At 41.5% G+C, this 21,247-nt stretch overlaps 1 protein-coding gene across 3 annotated transcripts; it reads right to left on the bottom strand.

Moving 5' to 3' along the window:
- Window positions 1-557: 557 nt before the first annotated feature.
- On the bottom strand, window positions 558-21,247 carry LOC311486446 (inositol hexakisphosphate kinase 2-like). 3 transcript variants are annotated; one of them, XM_084542301.1, is made up of 7 exons: window positions 20,922-21,247; window positions 17,038-17,110; window positions 5,604-6,102; window positions 4,025-4,259; window positions 3,299-3,483; window positions 2,668-2,843; window positions 558-2,147 (listed from the first exon to the last, which is right to left on the bottom strand). In XM_084542301.1, exons 3-7 carry the CDS (start codon window positions 5,878-5,880, stop codon window positions 1,461-1,463), a joined length of 1,560 nt encoding a protein of 519 aa, XP_084398427.1. In that variant the 5' UTR covers window positions 5,881-6,102; window positions 17,038-17,110; window positions 20,922-21,247; the 3' UTR covers window positions 558-1,460. The 3 variants fall into 3 exon arrangements, with proteins under 3 accessions (XP_084398427.1, XP_084398429.1, XP_084398428.1); XM_084542303.1 differs by having other exon boundaries at window positions 5,604-6,098; window positions 20,809-21,247; XM_084542302.1 differs by having other exon boundaries at window positions 20,809-21,247.

Below are 21,247 nucleotides of genomic sequence, written 5' to 3' on the forward strand. Positions count from 1 at the left end.
TTCTTCTGATAGATTTGATATTTGAGTGCCAAATGGTTGTCTGTACCAGTACAGCATATTTCAGACAGGATAAATGGGCGGTAATGGGACGTGCACGCTATTGACACAAACCGATGACTGTTTCTCCTCATAAACCACTGGTGATCCTTACATCACACACCGGAGAAGATGTGTGGCCTCAGACCGGCTGAAGACGACCAGGACTGGCGGAGGCATCCCAAGCTGCTGCAGCCCGTCATCTCTCTGCAACAGAAATCCCTCCAGACTGAAGACAACAACAAGGCTATAGATATGTCTGTGTGTTGGTGCTTGGCCAGACTCCACCAAATTACAGAATGTATTTACAGTGGACTGCAAATGTGCCAGTTATTTTTCTTCCCAGCAGGTGTTGGGGGTGGCCCTCCGGTGCCTCCTCCTATTGAGTTACAGTCCTATCATAGTTTCCAGGGTGTCTGTGGAGATATTAATTAATCTTTCATCATGGGTTTGGACTGACCAGTGTTCAGAAAGAGGTCGCTTGTCTCATGCACACGCACACACCCAGAAAACAGGCTCACATATTTACATAAAATTTGATTGCTGTGACATTTAAATTCCATCTAAGCAGGGAACTTGTGGTCAGTTTCTCAGACTAAATGTCCTATTGTAGAAGCGATGAAAGAAGACACAGATGTTAACACAAACCAGAGTTTTTAATTTTTCCTCCAACAAACTGTGGACAACACAGATATACAAGATAGAGGTATCCAAACATGTTAAATAACAATATTATTAATATCATTATTGTAACATTAATAACATGGAATGTACTATTCTCCATTCACATTCTTTTTTGAACTTTTAGTTTATTTTATGAAACGTCAAATAAATAAATGGCTCTATATCATCTGTATCTGACAGCTATATGAATATATATGAATCTTTGAATGAAGATGAACAGGTAAAACAGAAGAGCTCACTACCTCTCGTCCCTTTGATTCTGTCCTCATACATCTGTTCTCTTTAATAGCCCTGTCTCAGTCCAAACACACACTTGCACAGCAGAACGTCTTTAAGTGCATGTTTGTGCGTGCAAATTATTACACTTTCTTTGGAAATCAGACACAAGGAAAAACATATCTGCTCTCTCAGACGTCTAACTGCTTTTATTGGCTGCCAAGCCCTTCTCTAAACAGTTAAGTGAAATGATGACAATGGGTGAATTACTGCATCATACACACAGATGGCTTGTCTATGTTACTTGCAAGTCCTTATCGTATCCTGAAGATGAACACAACAGAAACATCTAAAAGCACCGATGGCAGAAACAGGAAGGGGCCCACTGAAAAGACCAGCTACAACATAGACGAGAGAAGAAATCTCTCTTCACTTATGTAGTCCGCTCCTGCTCTGTTCTTCCAAGGATCAGAGAGTTTGTTATTGTGCCTCTATGTCTGAATGCATGTGTATCATATCAGTCTTCAGTCTGTGCTGTGGTTCTCCAGCTCGGAGATGATGGTGATCAGGTTCTGAAGACCAAAGATGTAGCCACTGTCCTGTCCCTCATGGACTACACTGTCTTCCCGGTAATGTCTGCAGGTGGTGTGGGCAAAGTCTATCATTCTCACATCCACCATGGGGCTGTGGGGGTCTGAGCAGGACAGGCGGGTCTGGCTGATACCTGAGCTCCCACCACCACTGTTACTGCTGGAGCAACTGCTGCTGCCATCGCTAGATGCGGAGGGACTGTGTGGAAAGCCAAGTGCTCCTGCAACTTCACCCACCTCTTCCTCCTCCTCCTCCTCCTCCTCCTCCTCCTCTTCCGTTTCTGCTCCGGCTTCCACTTCCTCGTCCTCGTCCTCATCCTCATCCTCGTCTTCTTCTTCTTCAGAGAGTCCATCCTCAGTGCGTCGGCGTGTGTGCTTTCTGTGCGGTGCCCCGTCATAGATGATGAGCAGTGAACTGGAGTAAAAGCGGTAGGATTCACAGGCTTCCAGGGCAGCTTGCATGTCTCTGAGCCTGCTCAGCACCGGGGAAAGCAGTTCACGTCTCAGACGAAGCCCACTGTGGAAGAACTGGAACAAAGCCTCCTTGAAGCCCGGCAGGGTCAGTTTACGGCCATGGTACTTGTTCATAAACATCAGCTGATCCGTGTCAGACTGGTACACCTGCAGTGGTGAAAATACATGGAATAGTTAGAAAAGGTGCAGACAGTTTCCCAGAGAATGAAACTGATTCACTGATTTAACCACAGTTGTCATATGTCCCTGCCTTTTGATGCTTTACAGGTGGAACCTTTGTAGCAGATCAAATCCCAATAAAATTCAAATTAATCAGATTACTAAATTAACTCTTCCAAATTTTGGAAATGTGGATACAAAACTATTTCTTGACTGGGTGCATAACTTTCTGGAGTCAAACTGTTGATTTGACATTTCAGTTTTTGTACAGATTAACAAATGTATAATGTGTAACGCAGTAAGCTGCTGGCAGGGAGCCAGGCTAGCAGCTTACCCTTATTCTTCGTGTTAAGACAAGCTAACTCTCCACTGGCTGCAGACTTAAATACAATATACAGAAATAAGTGCTATTAATCTTCTGAGAGAGTAAGGCTATTTCCTAACATGTAAAACTATTCCTTTAAGACAAGTCATGGACACAGAGGACCGTTTTGGCCTCAGAGCTCACCTGCATGCCGCAGAGGCGCACTCCTATTGTAGCTGACGTGCTCTGCTGGCACTTGCGGATCTGCATGGCCTTCTTCTCTTCTGTAGCATCGTCTCCATGCTGCCGTGTGCCCATCTTCAGGTCCAACACACATGGCACGGTGTGTCGCCAGGTCAGGTTTTCAAGCAGAATGAATTCTGTGAAATTGAGTTAAGGAGCCAAAAACCAAGGCCTTCTTCCACACTAATCAGCTTACAACGTAAATCTGAGGCTGGATTAAAAAAAAAGATTTTCACTCTACTTATGCTTTCCTTTTTTGTTACAAGATGTAACTATACAATATACAATATGTATCAAGTCATAGTAATAACAAGTAACTGATGGGAGCGCGTTTGAAACACAACTCCTCGGGACAGAGAAACTGATAACTAGACACTTGAGTAGACATAATATGACCACCATATGTGACCACTTAGACATTTCAATTGTCTTAAATATGCAGGTGTTGGGCAGTTCTGGTGGCCTAGTTGGCCTGGGCACATGCCATGTCCTCTGGAACATTATTAAGTTATTGCCGTCTCACTTCACTGTGATATTAAATGTTGAGAAGGTATTCTGATAACAGTATAGCTTTCAGTCAGTGAAAGGATACTGTACTGATTGCGGTGCTTGGCATTCTCCTTCATTCTCTGCAGGTGCTGCTGGTGACACTTGAGGCTCCAAGGGTTGTGTTTCAGCTGCGGGACAGCGTTACTGTGACTGTGATCCAGTCTGTAATAGAGCACCTCAGCCTGCTGCAGCCACTCCAGCTCCATGTCCTCCTGCAGTTTATGAACACTGAACGACAGGCAGAGAACAAGATCCTTGTTAGATTTACATATAAAGCAGAAAGATCTGTCTTGGAAAAGGCAGTGAAGTAGTATCTTTCTCTCACAACTATTCATGCTTTCAAACATCAGTCTCCTATGTTTAATCATCAGCCAGTATTGTTCTTCTAGTTGTTTCTTCACTTCTAGTGCCAGCCAGTCAAAGATTTTTGGTTGTAGGCACTGACAGGCACTGCAGTTACATAACCCTAAAACTGTGACCATCTCTGTGGCTGCCAAGGCCAAGGATCAGCCTCTTGGTATATTTAGGGCCAGTTTTGCCTTAGGATGTATGTGTAAGTCAATGTGTGCGTCATTAGTCGATTAATGTGAGTCTTCAGAATACAGCTCAACCATTCATGGAAAACTAAATACGACATAGTTGTATAACGGCTGCATCATCGAGAAAGTGACTCGCTTTGCCTCACCTGTTGATGCATCAGCCACATACTCTGTTATCATGGTAAACAAGTGAACAGCTGTTTGTGTTGGGGAATTTTATTTTGTCTCACCTCTTGTCCTTGTCTTTTCGAGAATGGCGGCTTCGGCCATCTTTGCTGTAATGTTCGCTGTCCACAAGCAACGAGGATGCCATCATTTTCCCCCACTTCAGCATTTTACTCTTGGCCTCACAGTCTGCTGAGGGGTCCTTGTTCTCTAAATCTGCTGCTGGGTCACTGTGTAGGGGGTAGGCGATGAGACAAAGGTTCCCTTCTTCATCCTCCTCGAAGCTCACAGACACCACACCTGAGACAAGAACAGAGAGTGTCACAAGAGTGCGTGGATACAGACATGGATCTATCAAAGCGTATGGATATGTTCAAATAACAGTCCAAACACAAAAGACAAAAGGATGCCAAATTGAGGTCAGAATGATGTTTATTCATTTCCAACTATTTTATCTCAAACCACATGATCAGAAACACACGTCATGCAAAAACCACAAAGAAACACTCAGGTATACTGTGATGTTAACAAACTATCAGCTCCAAAAAGACCATGGCAAATTATAATCAGTGTGACAGCAAAGCCCAAGAATATTCACAAAGCTTCCAGATCAACAGCACAACCAGCAGCTTATTAATATTGTCACGATTTCCCCATTTGTTTATGTCCTAAAACAGCCACACCTTTTCCTCCTTGTGGTGTCCCTAGGGTGGCTCAAGGAGAAGCCGAGACAAGGTGGGGGCTGCTTGAAAATAAATATTAACTGCTGATATGCCACAAAATATAATAATGTCGTAGAAGGAGAAAGACACGGGTTTGACTTCATCATTCCACGATCACATGAGTTTATGTTGTATTTTGGAGGTGAATATCTGGAGCAACAGTGGGGGCTTTCAGGGTGATCAGAGGAAAGTGGTTGCTGTGTATCATCTTACACTTCTCTGCTGGGGACACAAAAGAACCAGCTGCACTGGGCCACAAGACCGTGTCTTGGATAACATTTAAAGGAGATGTGCTATCGCAGACTGGGCTGGAAAATGACAAGGACGCAGAAACAGATTCTTATTCCCTGTGACCCTTTCTGTTTGCTAACGTCGTCCACTGCGCTTCATCTTCAAAAAGCTGTGGTGATACCTTGGTCGGTCAAATCTGTCGACTAATCCACAGTCACACAGTGGAAGCACTACTTATGTCTACGACTAGGTGACCTCGTCCTGTTCCTGTTTTGGGATCAAAACGAGGCACAATCTCACTGTGCATATTTTCCTTCATGCTGGCTGTGTGCCAGGAAAAGAAACCGTAGCTCCCCTCTGCTCACCTGACTTACCTGTCTTAGTGCAGCCTTCTACAAAGAAGACACCTCAACTGGCCACTCAGTTGAGGTGTCCTGTTTATAGCACCCTCCTGTGGCACAATTTGGTATACTTCTTGCAGCCTCATAAAAACCAAACCAAGGCATGAATACTGCAGGAAGCTCTTTCCTAAAAATCTCAAAATCTACACAACCTGCAGAGTTACAAGTAGGTTCTGGAAAACAAGTTACTGACACACATGCATGTAAGGTAAACAAATAAAGAAAAACACAATGCACATAAACACAACACACCAACAGCACACGGGTTAGAAAGAGATAGATTTCATTACCTCTGTACTGGGGGGTAAATGTCCTCATTGCAGCAGGCAGACTTTTGTAGAACTGATGTTCACGGGGAATCAGTGGCTTGCAGATGGTCTGCTCCCCGAAGCGCAGGACGCAGGAATGTCCCCCCACTTGGTGCACGAAGGGCTCAAGCATCACCCCTTTATCCATGTAACACTGCTGGTGCTGCAGCTGATTTTGCAGATGGTTCTGCTGCTGCTGCTTTTGCTTTTCCTCTGCATCCATGGCCTCCTGGGCCTGAGCCTCCACAGCCGGACTCATCCTCCTCTGGCCCTGACCACACTACCGCGGGCATTAGCCTCCTCACACACGCACACACAATGTGGTGGGGGCCCTATCTGGCAGGGACACTGCAGATCCACGGAGGACTAGTCCTAGTACGTCGCGTTGAGATGGCAGGTTTGTGCAAGTTATTCCCACGATGTCTTCAGAGGCTGTTGTTGTGGTGAGGATCTGCTTTGTCTGTGCTGTCAGGGATTCTGCCTGGTCGAAAACAAAGGACAGAGAGGAGGAAATAGAGGAAAAACTGAATAGACAGCTCAGGTTTGGTGGATATTTAATTCCTTGCGGTGCCTTGTGTGGCAGTTATTGCAGCTGAGTGGAAACAGAAAGTAGTTCTATGTCCTTTAAATTCTTGGGCATGGACCTATGCGACTGCAGCAAATAAGGCAAACAGAGACAGATCCTGCTTGTGACTCCGCTGCAGACCGAACGCTTTCTGACAGCTGAGAGCTGGCTCTCGACTGGTAAAGCTCTCACAAGCCAGACACTCGACCCGCCCCATCCCATGCAATCCACCAATCACAAGCATCCAAAGCAGGTTGTTGGGTGGGAACCCTTTGAGGCAAAGAAGCAAGCAAACAAAGACAGTGGTGGGAGGGGAGAGTCTGGGGGAAGGGAGAGAGGAAGGAAGAATGAAAACAAGAAGGGAGGGCGAAGCTGAACTCAGCTGTTTCTCTGTCTGTATGACAGCAAGTTTTAACAAGCTGACAGAAGCAGCAGTATTTCCTCATCTAAAGTCAGGTGAAGGGAAACACATGCAATGCAAAACAATAGCCAAATATTAGCAAAGCTAGAAACTAAACATGTGCCCTGAAAGAAACTTACTTAGATTTACACAGACTTTATTCATCCACCGCTTGGCTGAGAAATGCTCTTCACACAGTTCACAAGACTGTAAGACTGATTGTTTATGGTATTGAATTGCTATTAAGCTACCAAATGATCATTCAATTCTGTTAATGCTAAAAACTGAAATTTAACACAACAACCTTCACCTGGACCTCTTAACCATACACTGATAAAGCAAGAACAACAGTATGGTGGTATAGCAACACCTGGGTTGCAACGTTTTGGAGACCCCTACTTTTGGTTTATAGCTTACAGTGAACTTTAAGTTTTGCTGTCCATATTAAACTCTGTGTTACTATAAACCAATTTGCTGTTTACATCATCGTCCTCGTTTTCAATCTCAAGGATTCTTTCAAATATCAGGACGTGGTGGCCTGAAGATGACATGAGCTGAGCAGGGGTGACATGTGGGGTTGCTGAGCTTGTGCTCAGACCAAGGTGGAAACTATAATCCTCATGAAGCACCTCCCAGTCTGTTATTGACACAGATTATCACGGCAGACAAAAGACATCTGATGAATCCGGTCACTATCTACTGTCCATTAAAGAGAGGGTACCTATACAGTTCTGGCGGGAAACGATAAGTGCATACTGTATTATTACAAAAACATACAATATGGTTAGTGTAAGCCTGCATGTTTGCATCCGCTAATATCTTGTGGTGTGTTTTTTTATGTTTGGGTATTTGTGTGCGTGGATTTGTGTGTGCTGTACATTAGAGTTTGTCACTGGCAGAGTCGGCACTAATCTCTCTAATCCTGCCTCTTGGAACACAAGGACAAAATGGGCCATGACAAACAAGCAGAAAATAGACAAAGTTACACTTAAATACCCATGTACCTTAAATATAGCAACTCCCGAACACTTCTCTAAACATGTTCCTTATCAGGGGACATTTTAATGGACAGTGCACTCTGACACATAACGCCTGCTGGCTTGGAGCAGGGGAATCTCCGTTCTGTAATCTCCAACTCCCTGTGATCATTTATTTTTATTTCAATAAAAAAAATAATAAACACGGACGTTGTCACTGACATATTCCTTTTTTGGACGTCAGATGGCTACACAAGCTTTATTGCCTGATTTGATATATAAATATCTATAATAATACCTGCTAACCAAGCCTTAAAACGAACCCTGATCTGTGGCATTGAGACCCTTAATCAAATCACTATTTTACGACCATGTGCTCATCCTGCTGTGCAAACATAAAACTATGTCAATGTCAACACCTGCATTGCCTGCTATATTAAAATTAGAGAGCTGTAAATTGAGCAGTTGGCATGAGATAAAACGCAAGATGCCAGAGTACTGCTATTCAAATGAACAGTTGAGGAGAAGTCTGGCCAGAGCAAAACAAGCACTATAAATGTTATTTACGTCCACATTTAAAGACATAGGTCACTTGTTATTTGGAGCTTTGAGCGTTCAGGCACTCCTTTCATCCTATAGACATCCACAACTTCCAACAGGCGAAGACATTAAGAATCATAAATGTATGCAAATCATTTGAAATGTTTTATGGAATAAGTTGTGGCCAAGGGGATTTAACCGGCACATGATGCAATTGAAGCCCAAATTGGAATGACTAATAATAACTCAATGGAGGAAATTACACAGACACCAACAGGAATAAAAAGAAGTGAGAGTGGAACGGCAACTGTGACCTTGGAAGAAATGGGCCATGTAGGCGCCAGCATGGGGCAGTTAGCAGGGGCTTTTCACATTGGTGGTGAAGCACGTGACAGTTACTAACAAAGACACTGAAATCTGCGGGTGACAGGAAGCTGGAATCCCGCTCCAACAGTTGTGTGGCTAGAAGATGCTTCCTGACAAGATATTTTTTGACCCTGACAAAAGGAAGAGGACAGATCTTAATCTGTCTAACAAAGTACATCAAAGAAACAGCTTATCTAATCAAAACTCATTCTGAATGCCGATAAAACACACAATATACAAACAAGGTGCCATTATAGAGTGGAAAGGCGTAAGGACACCCATAGTGGAGGACACCAGTCAATAATGAGAATAGCAAAGACAAAGGTCAACATTGCAGTTACTGGTATTCAACACTTTTTTCCATAGGTGTTGCCATGGAAATTATATTAACAACATGAAATGGCGACCGCAGCCAACAGAGCCAACCAACATGTTCATATAGTCACCTTGTGAATTTTATAAGAATGGAACAGAGCAGAATGGAGGCAATGATACTTTTTGTTACTTGTATTAGCACAAATACATTTTTGCCTGAAACCCAGACTATTACAAAGGTCTTTTATTGATACCAAAAGGCTATTTAAAATCCATCACATGTTCTGTTCACAACATGTGCATGTCTTTGATGTGTATGGGCAATTTGTACCACAGAAGCAAGATCCTCTTACTTTTGTGGTAACATAGCAGCTGTAGCACCTTCAGACAGCTTGGCGGCAAGTATTTGGGCAGAAACACATTATTTGATCTTCAGGCAGTTCATACATTGAAGTTCCAGGTGTGAGCTTTAGTTTGTCTAGATTTACATCAATATTTAAAGCACTGTAGCCTATATGACATTTAGTTTAGGTTTCCCCTCAACACCTAATGCCAAAATTGTGAAGGTTCACTCACTGGAAACTTGGATACTGAAAGTATCGTACACTTGTCAAACAGCGTGGTGCTTGGTGTAACCGGCACTAATGGTTTCACGTATGATGGAGGCAACGCAATGAATGTGGAGACATAAAGGAAGCTTCTGTGGGCTCAGATTCAGCCAAATACATCAAAACCCATTGGGTGACAATTCATCATTCAGCAGAACAGCCACCCTTAATGGCAAAAGTAATCAAAGAGGTTGAATCGTCTTGACTGGCTGAATCACTCACCAAATCTCAATCTAACTCACCTGCATTTCAACTGCAGACAGACCTCACAACAAGGAAGAGCTGAAAGTGGCTCCAGTGAAGGTCTGAGAGAGCAACAGTGGAGCGGATATAAAGCATCTCCTGATGTCTCTGAGGACAACACTTCAGGAAGTCATTAAATGAATGGTCCTTTACTTAGGATATCATCTTTCAACATTACATGTACATTAACCTAATTTACATTAATTAAAGTAGATGCAGTGCTTTAATGTCAATTATTTTATGTCAGATTAAATGTCAAGAGCAGAAAACATAAAACTCTTGATATTTAGAGTCTAGACATTATGTGTTGGCTGTTGTGAAGAAGTATGGGTTTGTGAGGGTGAGCTCAGGAAGAAAAGGGGTGTGAGGTCTCTCTTTGCCCTTGTGCAGTCATTCGTATTAGAGGAGGAAGCTAATATAGAGGTGCTGAGTGTATTTAGATTTACAAGAAATGGAAGATACCACAGGGAAAACAGGCAAACAAACTTATAAACAACTAACTCATTCATATGTAAACGCACAAAATGAAAATTAATTACATCCGTAGTATTTTGTCCAGGTTCAACAGTGCTATTTTGTGTGTTTTTATACTCTTAACATTATATGCTACAAAAGTCTTACAAGATTTAGGAGGAAACAAATAATGTTAATGAGGTGGCATGAGTCTGGATTTTCCGGGATCAATGGCCAAAAAGAAACAAACAAAGATACACAGATTTCTATTCCTGTGTGGAAAACACTCAGAAGGCAACACACATGCAGACAGACAGAAACAGAGCAATGGATACATAGAACTGACATATAAAGACTTAATCAGAGCATCTTACCACACTAACACACACACATAGACGCTCTAGTGCTCCTGGCCTGGCGGCTGGCACAGGTGAAGTGGAAAAAGGCTGATCTTACCTGGGTGGAGATTTGCGGGGTCATTTTCCAGACTGATCTCCTCACATCACATCAAGCCAGATAAACCCGCTAACCAAATCCTCATGGGTCACCAAACACCTAATCCCCCACTAAAAATACCACATGCCATTGGCAATTCAGGCCACAGAGTAGCTATTAATAAAAGAAGTCTGCACCATGCCAAATGCAACAAACAAAGGAAGGAAAACATGTACTGGCTACCACTACGACAAACAAGGACAGACACAGAAGTCATATAGCTTCTGTCACTAGTACCTGCAACAATACAGTTGTACAGATGGGTCGAAGCTATCTGTCTACATTCAGTCTATTCTCTATTATCCATTCAAACATACTGTACATTTGTACACTTGTATAAATGTGGATATGATAATAAAACCAAGAAACACAAAATCTCTACAATCCAGAGCTAGACAGCCACGATACATGGTAAAACTATGACACTAAGACTATGTCTTACTGTGTGATATGTGCATGTCTGTGAACAATGGGTGGGGGTATCAGCAATGAGGTCATCTCATGCCACACACACTGAACTTGTTTCCTGAGAGGAAACAGAAAATGAAGGTCTGACCAGTGTGCAAAGTGAAATTACAGTTTGATGAGTTGCTGGTCAAATTAGCTCAGCACCCAAAATATCCTGTGTGGAGAGTCAATTTCCAGACAGACTGGCTGTGAATTAATACCTTTATAGACAAAGAATAAACACACTGTATACAGTTTTACATGTTTAAATAACTTCAGGATGTTCTCGTGTAGCAGTCGTGGAGTGGTATGAAGCACTGCATTTAATTAGATGGAAGAACAAGAGCAAATTGTAGTCACTGTTACATATTTAAAAATGTCACCATAAAACTACAGAGAAAGGTCGTTATAGTTTTCTTAAATTCCTCCAAAAAGGTCTGTGTTTACAATCAATACAGTGTAAGTGGGCACAAAGTTGGAAGGAGGATAAAAGCTGCGAGTTCTCTAAGGGGGAAACGAGAACTTGTCCTGGAAGATATCAATCTTCTGTCAGTGAAAAGCAATGCTGCATTAACAAGCAAATTATTTGCAATAAGAGCAAGGGATGCCAACCCAAACAGAGTCTGAAGAATCTGGCGAAGGAGATGGCAGTCTCTTTTTACTTTTATTAAAACAGGGCTAAAAAAACAACAGGATTCCCAATGCTTTGACAGCATAATGAGGTCTTCTTGGTATTCACTAATCCAGCAGTAACTGGATGATGAGTCAGTGAATTACGGGAGTATTTATAAAGATGGGAAGCTCAACGACTGTGCAGGATACAGGAATGTGGACGTCACATACTTCCTGGATTTTGGCTTTGCCACATTCTCTGTCTCATTCACACACACATGCACAGAGACACATTTCACAACGACTCATTAGACAGAGACTGAGCTGGCTCCAGTCCAGTGACACAACACAGTTAATCAGCTCTCGTCTGGCATAGAACTGCTGAATGCCTCATACACACAATGGGTTTTGTTGTGAGAAAGACACATATTAAGCATAAATTGATATCAATGTAAGCGATAATGTTAAACCAAACATTACTTTGGTAGAATACATTTACATTCATTCATTCACTGCAAAATGAGGCCTGAACAGTCCCGTTAATCTCATATTCCCTCTGCTGTTTTGTGTCTGGGATTTGGCCCATACAGTCCTTGACTGGACTATTTCCAGAGCCATTTGGCTGTGTTTCTCCTCTGCAGCTGAGAACTAACCCACACTCTTTAGTTCAATTTCTAGGGACTAAAGCGTGGGGGTTAGGACAGCGATAGAACAGCAGAGAAGCCTCTTCTCTTACCCTACAATATAATGTTTTAATTGAAGAAAACCTCTGGCTGTCTGCCTCTCATATGGACCATGCACAAAAAGATCTTCGATTCTTAGAGGAAAACATCAAGTTATTTTCATCACACACTTGGGAGAGAATCTGAACTTCAACGAGCAGTCATTTCCATGAACAGGAAAAGAGAACCGATATTTCAGAGGAAGAAAAAAAGCATGATGTCACATTTTCTGTTTTGACTAATTGCTGAGTAAACACAAGCCCAGAACATACACAGCTCAGTTGAGGTAGACAACAACAGGATATATATGTGTTTGTCTCAAAATCAGACTAGCATGGTGCAAGAATGGCTGTGGGCATGTAAAAGGTCAACGTTTATTTTCATTATTGTTCCTCCGCGTTTGGCAAATACGTTGGAGGTTGGTTACATATTGGAGAGTGTTGCCATATCACTCTCACAAGCACCCAGCCATGCTCCCACCTCTGCAGTATTGGAGTTGAAGCCAATTTTCTATTAATCCTATAGATACGGTCTTCAACTTAGTTGGATGTCAACAACACTAAGTACTCAACACATTCTAGCTTTACATGCAGTGGCATGTGTACAGTCTAGGTGCAGAAAGCCTTCCAAGACAATGTATGGCATATGCTGCATTTGCAAAGGAGAGAACCATATGTGAGCCAGTAACTTTTACATCTATCAGGGATTTATCTTTAAATTCTGCATTACAATTCAGGCATCTCCTGAAGGCATGCCCGCACTTTGCATATACTCACATTATTATACAGTTAAGTGGAGTGTCCCCATGTCTCAGACAGTTTCAGAGTCTGTTAAAGTAATGTTGCATTTGATATACCTTGCAAGTAGGAATTCAGACTTCAAAATTACGAATTTCTGAACTCCATTATTTCACTAAAGCGGAAAGAATTATGGCTGCCTCCAGGTTTACTTTGTTTCTCTTCTACTTTACTGATGAAAAAGAAGAGTTAAAAAAGGCACAAATGATACAGTACACCGTCTAATGTTTTATTGGATACGAAAAAAAAAAAAAGAATAATGTAATTATTTCATCTGGATAACAAATGAAAACTGTTTGATGTGCTGCTGAATGATTTAAATGTCAGGTTGAGATAACCCCAAGTTTACCAGCAGAAATGGAGTTTTCTTAAATTGAGAGCTCCCAGTTATTCAAACACATCAGTGAAGAAATTGTCTAGAGATTAGCACATGGAAAAGATTTAAAAAGGTTTTGAATCTCTGAATTATTAACTGCATGCTCACTTATTAGTAATACTGTTTGACTGTGCTAGGTCAGTATTTCAAAAGAGACATTGTTCTCAAACTTTTATCTAATAATATAAAGGAAATAAATACATTTCTGGGTCTTCACTGAGTTTTGTGTCAGTGCTAAAATTAACAGGTCTTTATAAACCTAAACAGAGGAGATGCTGAATGCCTCAAGGGGTTCACACACAAAGCGACAAAAGACGATTCAATGTTTATGACGATAGTGGGCTTGGAGTATAGGAGCAGTGACAGCAAGAAAAGTTAACCCCATCCATATATGAACAATATTGTTAAGTTCTGCTTGTTTCACTCAGAAACAGTTGGGGTGGGAAATATAAAAGAGGCTTACCCAGGTAACCAAAACCTGGAACGTCCATTAGCAACCAGCTGTCAGCTACAAAGAGTCGGGTGATGAGCGCATCGCTTTATATGTGGACATGGCTTTACTGTTATCTGGTGAACGATCAGAAGTGGAGAAATAAAGCACAGCTGCAAATAGCAGAGAAGCTTGGACTGACCTCCCTGCAGATAAGAAGAAAATGGTCTTGAAACTAAGAATGAGGGCTTTGAGTGGGCTTGGGAGGAAGAGCTGTGTCAAGGAGGCAAAAAATATCAAAGTGTGCGTGCCTTTCATATCTACCTGACACAGAAGCTTACATCTCAGAAGTTCTCATGCTACTGAGCTATTTGGGATGTGTGTGTGCTTGTGTCCACGTGTATCCTTGACATTTCCTCACATCCAAAGTTTGTCATCTCTTGCCTTCTACCGCCCCACATGAGGTGACTCGATCGGGGACTACATATCACTACCACACTGGCACATCTCTCACACCAAATATAAACACACATGCACACCTCTCTCACAATAAATAACAGCACTCATACACCTTATCACAGACTATAAAAAGCAGGGACCTGACATAAACACAACGGCATGCCCGCACTTTGCATATACTCACATTGTTGGGCCTAGCCAAACAAACTTTGGACGCGGCTATTTCTGACCCAAAAAGGACAGGCCCTTGCAATGGTGACAGCACATTGTGAAACCATGCCCATTGTTTATGTGTTAAAGATGAAACAGAAGTCATGCTTATAAAATAACCAGGCATTACAGATAACAAATACAAAGACTAAAGTAACTCTTCTGTTAAAACTGAATGGGAAAATATTTTGACCCCAAAGGAGGAAACAACAAGGAAGTAATGAACGCTGTTAGAACAAGTGAAGCCTAATGCAGGCCAGACTGAGGCAAATGCAAAGCCATGGCTTGAAAGCTAATATCATCATATTAAAAGAAATGTGATCATTCCAGTGAGAAGACAAGCTATGTCTTCACCCAGGACACCTAATACTGTAAACCAACTCGACTTGAAGAAAGCACACAGTCTCTGGCTTTGTGGACTGCTGCCCAGATGAATATTAATCCTTGGAAAAAGCCCACACACGTGCAAAAACATAATACGGTATGGTAAGGCTCTAAGAGGGAGTACTGTTACATCAGTTTAGAGTTTGGCGCTCTTCGTCCCCTGAAAAGCTGCAAGCAAGCATATAAATTTATTGTGATGGACACAAGTGAGGCTATCACACACACAAGTCTATTGTACTACTGCAATATTGACAATGTTGGCTGTTTTCTTTATGTGGTGACTTTACCAAAATACACTGATGGTGCATAGCAAGCTATTTTTTTTTTTCTCCTCCAAATGTAATCTCCTTTAGTCAAATATTCTAATGTACACTTTTAACATCCATCAGTAGGATATATATATATATATCCATAATGCTTATCCAAAGCAAAACACTCATAGAACAATTTTAATTGCATTATCTCATCATTTCTTTGAAACCAATTTGCAATAATGTTTATTAAAACTATATGTAGGTCAATACGCAATCTACCATGGCCACCCACCACTATCAGCACAGAAATTTAGAGTGAGGTAATGAAATACATAGTGGGTTTATGGTTTGTGTGGGTAGGGACGTTGGCTGTTATAAAGCAGCGTGGGCTGCGCTGGCAGCAGTGCAGCCTGTCTCTGTGCCACAGACAGCTCTGCAGTGCAGTGGTTGTGTGTGCACGTGAGGAAGAATGCACATGTCAGAGGATTAAGAAGAGCCCATCCATATCCCCCTCTGAAGACCCCCACCCCCCACCCCCTCCCTTCAGGCAAAATCTGAACCCTTTACTGCACTAATGCAGCTGTCATTTCTAACCCTCTGACAAGTGAACATCCAGTCCTAAATCTTTCCAAAACCACAGCATTCAGCCATTGTAATAAGCACTTCATCCCTCAAAGCAGCAGAGTGCCCAGCAAACGGACATAATACGGACACAATCCGTCCACTGCAGCTGCTGTCTAAAGAAGGAAACATCCGTTTTGAGACAAAATATGTTGTCAACTTCAGTACCCGCTATTGACCTGTCATTTCCCAGTTCTCTTAAAATTGAAATAACCTTTTGACTCTTGTCCCATTACTCTCTGCTTGTTGTCCTAAAATAAAACTGGGCACCTGGATAATGAGCAGTGCAAGTGGTAGACTATCTAGATTATCAAGGTGGTAGTAGAGTGTGCTGAGACTCCTGGGGTTTGGGATGATGGGTCTGAGGAAGGTTTCTGATGGGTGCTGATTGGTAAGCTCGGCGTTGTTCCAAACGAGTGACTGGAGCCCACAGAGAGTCAGAAAAAACGAAATCTTAATCATGTACAGAAGAAAAGTGACCAAGCTTCATCAACCCCGCTCATCTGTTTGTCATTATAATCCAGACATGCATTGTATCTTCTGTTTCTATTATTAACCAGCATCATGTAACCACGTGTGTTTACAGATATTCTTATTTTTATTTTATTTTAACTTATATAAACTACGATAACTTTAGGAGGTTAGAAGAACCAAAAAGTTCAATGCCTTCAAATGCCACACCAAATACATTTCTAATGTCTGGCTCCTGCTTACTTTGACTCAGACCCAGGACAATAAATGGACATCCAGATCAACTTGTTCTGGCGGTCTTAAGTTACAATACACCACCTGATGAGGACATTTACATCCACAGTTTTGCATAGGGCACAGCAGCCTAAATATCTGATCTGGGATGTTTGTACCTCAGATCATCCAATCTGAGGTACAAAGTGAAGAACTGAAGAAGCTACTCGGATGAGTGGTGAAACATCTTCTCAAAAAAGTCCAGTTGCCTTTTTCAACCTTTTTGGATATACCATGACCTGGATGACTGAGAACCTTCACAGACTGTACCTCAGATTGCAAAACATACTTATCTCCCAAGAGAGGTACAGAATTAACCTGAAAGAGGAGTCGTGATATTTTGAGGCAGAAAGTTACAAAACAATTCACAAAATTTCAAAAAAAAAGTCCTGGCCTACCTGATGCTGTAACACCTTAGGCCTGGTTTAGTGCGCTCAAAGAACAACCACAGCTAGGCTCCATCTGTACCACCTGTAAACCACACACAAATACATTAACAAGACTTACGAATTATTACATACATACATATCCTGCTCAACAAAAAGTCATCAGGGTCAATCAAGCACACAACACACTTGCCTTAAAGGTTGACGTTGCTTTGGTGCATTTCTCAAAGGGTCAATTTCTACAACTGTCCTCTCAATGTATACGTTCCTTTTTGGGAAACATCTCTTCAACCCAGCTAAAATAATTCTGATTCAAGACTTCGTTTTTCCAGGTTAAAATTAAAAAAGAAAAATATTTGATACAATATATGGTATTACAGCACTGGCAACAACTCCAACTTCATCTTGCCATGTGGGGCAAACACGCCAAGGCAGATTGGCATATTATTGTGATTATAAGTGGAATACTGGCATCCGTCTAAGCAAGGCAAATGAGTCTGTGAGAAATTAGAAATCAAACTATTTATTCTGCCTGACTCTCAAAAGGTGCACCCTTAGTGCAACTAGAAAGAAAGACTTCCTAACTGATCAGACGTAGAGCAGACAATGAAGCGAATAACAACGCTTTGGGTGCTCCGGTTCTACAGCTAGAGACTATCTCAAACAGAAACCAGGACCAGCACTGGCAAAAATAGATAAAAGAGTAACTGGGGTGGACAGGGGGCTTTGAATTATCGAGAGGGAGAAAAGTCCTTGCAGTAGAGAAATGTGAGACATTAATGTTAGTCAGACGCCAGACAGATACACCTGGCATTACCAATAACTACTTTGACAGTCCAGTCACAGTGAGAATAGCGGATAAATATAAACTCATTAATCCCTCAAAAGAAGGGCACTAAATAAGAGTCTGCATGAATGCTAGGATGTGAGCTACAGGGAGTGAAGTAGAAGGAGGAATGAAACTGGCAAAGGCCCAGGATTGTGCCATAGCCACTCAGAGCAGGTCGGCCACTTGAATGGAAAGGCTTCATGCTCAGCGTCCTCTCAATGACAAATACCTTTTCTGTCCAGCTGGTTTCTCTGGCACAGGCCAACAATTCATCCCCATGCGGAACCTTGCAGAACCATGGCCCTCGTTTCAAATTGCTCTCACAACAAGTAAGCAAAAAAAAAATTAAGCTGGTGAGGAGATTATGATGTTCAGTCTCAGGATTAAAACTTGTCACACGTTCCATGACTGAGAGATGGTGACTAACTGGTAAGTCGCAGCCATAAAAGGGAACGTAACCCTGTTGGATCAGGGTAAGTACCTGAATTATTTAGGGGGGTCAAAGAAGCACCGTTGGCTCTAGGGCACAACCATTCCTTGATCGTTGGGCCTGAAGCAGTGGAACGGTGTTGCTTTCTTTCCATAAAACACCCCTGACATGGTTCTTGTCCATATCCAGTATCAAGTCTCTGTTTCTACCTACTTCTTCTTTTTTTTTTCTTTTTTTTTTATCTCAGATGGAAACCTTTCCATGCTGGTGCATTGTTGTGAATGAAGTTTTAATGCAACAGCCACCTTCCATAAAAGAGACTGACATATTTTGTATTACTTTATTACCCTGATTAGTATGGAATATCTGCCCATGTTTGCAGTTACATTCAATGTGGCAACATCTACCTGAAAGGTAAAGTATGTGACCACATCTCTGATCGATCTCAGTGTACACAGGTACATTGAAAGATGCCCTAAAAACGTAAATGAGGAATATTTCATGTGCTTAAAAAAGTACATGAAAACAGATCTTGTTAGGCCCCTGAAAAAAACCTTCCCAAATCCCAGTTAGCAACTATGCCAACAAACATGGCAGTGGCTATGAGTATGTGTAACAAGAGCTCCCAGATTAGTGGTTTGTGAGATTAACAGGGGCTGAATGACTGACTCTGAAAAGCTGCATGCCTTTAAGGACTCAGTGAAAGAGATGCTAGCGATGTTGTGGTTAAAGAATTAAGGCAACCAAAGGAGAAAAGCCACCACAAATCCAAGGATTGTTGAAATGCCTTTAACATAAAGTGAAACTCATACCTGGGAAGGTTACCCTCCATGACTTGTGTTCCAGAACTACATAAATGTCTTAGCCAACATTGTAATAAGTACACGCCTATCAAGCAAGGGCAGGCTGTGAACAAAAAAAATTTAGCCCTGTAGGGAGTAACCTTGTAAGCATTTTAGCAGGACCCAGCAAATTAGTTACTACAGTATCACTGCTCCCAATTATGATAACAAATAAAGTCTATGTAGCATCTTGGGATTTATTCAACACTGTTTACTTGGACTTTCGGTTTCATGCATGCGACCTCATCCGTGGGTTGTCAAATAACTTTGAAATAATCTTATTCTTATATGCCCAATTTATATCTCTTCTTTGTGATGAAATTCAGAAAGACTTCTTACACTGCTATGCTCTCTGCGGAGACAAAGCAAATACAATTGCTTCTTGCATTTGTTTTTAAGTGGGCATATAAAGGACGACTGTGTAGGATTTAGTGGCATTTAGCTGTGAGGTGGCAGATTGTGCCATGTTTTATAGGCAATACATGGAGAGGATGGATAAGGAAGGAGTGGTCACCACTTGAATGTCAAACCTCTTATTTGTATGTTCTGGGTTACCGTTGAAACAAGGCAGGCGACATTGGAGAAGGCCTGCTCCCTGTATAGATAAATAGGTCTCATTCTAAGCTAATGAAAACACAACAATTCGTAGTTACAGGTCACAGTATATACATACAGTATATACTTTAATAATTGTGAAGAATTTACAGAAATAATTTATCATGATTATCTGACTGAACAGATAGACTCACTGAATTACATCAGCGCTAGAGATGATGAAACATGTTAGTGTCAGTGTGTGTAAACATGCGCTGTAGCGAAGGAAAATGAGAAAATGACTGTGAGAAATGTAGTGCTAAAATTTATTTTCAGTCTGAAGAGAGCTTGTCATCATTCATGCAACTATCAAAGCATGGAAGAAGCATGCCATGCAAGACCATACACATGTAGGGGAATCCTCCGCATATCTTGTGTTATGTAAGGGCAAAAGGGGAGTCATATCCATTGACAGAGATCCCCATTGTTTCTAATGGACTCGTCTGAAAAAGGCCATGTTCACTGGCGATTAGCTGATGACTTATCTAATTTATGTTATTATGCGATTTCTGAATCCAGCTTTTCCGTGTGAGATATTTCTGCTCTTCTCCGTTTAGGATTGTTGTAACTGAATATTTTAGTTTTGAGTTTTAGATGGTTGGTTTAATGACGAAAAAAGGCATATATTAAGGAAAGAAATATCTGGTTTAAAATATCTATTTTTTTGATTAAAAAACAAATAAACAGCAATTTAGAATAGAAATGAATAAATTAAATGCTGCTAATTTACCACTTTTACACCAGACTTAGGCAGGTCCAGTAATGCTTAAACGTTGCTTTATTTAAAGACAAGCAGATATACTGATTAATACAACTGCCACAAACAGCATGAGCTAACTTTCATCACACAAAACCTCTTTCATATTTTTCATTCACATACATTACTTATAAACTTACTCTTGACAGGTAAAAAAATAATAATAATACCTTTTCAGTCTTCACAGTGAACGCTAACAGTACAAACAGCTAGCTTTTCTTCAATTAGCTTAAAATATATAATAACACTGGCTAACGGTAACCTTGGTTACGCAGCCAGTGTCAACCAAGATAAATAAGCCCAAACTGGTTTGTCCCGTTTTGTCCTTTACCTTCGGCGATATGGACCTTTTTTTCTTTTTCCATGACGTTACTTTTACAGCAGTTAGTATCCAAACAGTGTAACTATGCAGGAAGGCCGAACTGTGCTTAAATTAAACATTACCTCGCCCCCGTTGTTTAACTGAGCCTCTTCGTGTGGTTTAAGTGTGCATTTTCCGGTTTTGCCAGACGATTCTGATAGGCCCGCTACTCCGGAAGTGGCTGTTTTTGATGCCATGGCAACCGGAGGCGGGGTCACAACGGCTACAGAGGCAAAGGGTAAAAGAGAGGTGGAGAACAGTGGGTAGAAATTAATGAATTCCGTGTAATTTGCTTGAGTCACTTTATTAGACTCAATGACTTCTTCTCAGTTTCTGGTGTAAGTGGTTATCATACAGATTCTGAATAAATATTAAAAATATGGCACAGAATACAATGCGTTTGTGAACT

This window comes from Chelon labrosus (genome assembly GCF_963514085.1).
Source record: "Chelon labrosus genome assembly, chromosome: 4".
Lineage (NCBI taxonomy): Eukaryota > Metazoa > Chordata > Actinopteri > Mugiliformes > Mugilidae > Chelon > Chelon labrosus.

What these genes read in the sequence shown, in the direction of transcription:
- LOC311486446 (XM_084542301.1), bottom strand. Translation starts at nt 5,880, where the DNA reads ATGAGTCCGGCTGTGGAGGCTCAGGCCCAGGAGGCCATGGATGCAGAG. An exon ending in CAAGCACCGCAATCAGTACA is followed by an intron (nt 2,844 to 3,298) that starts GTATCCTTTCAC and finishes TCAATTTCACAG; the next exon opens with AATTCATTCTGCTTGAAAAC. An exon ending in TGCGCCTCTGCGGCATGCAG is followed by an intron (nt 2,148 to 2,667) that starts GTGAGCTCTGAG and finishes TCACCACTGCAG; the next exon opens with GTGTACCAGTCTGACACGGA.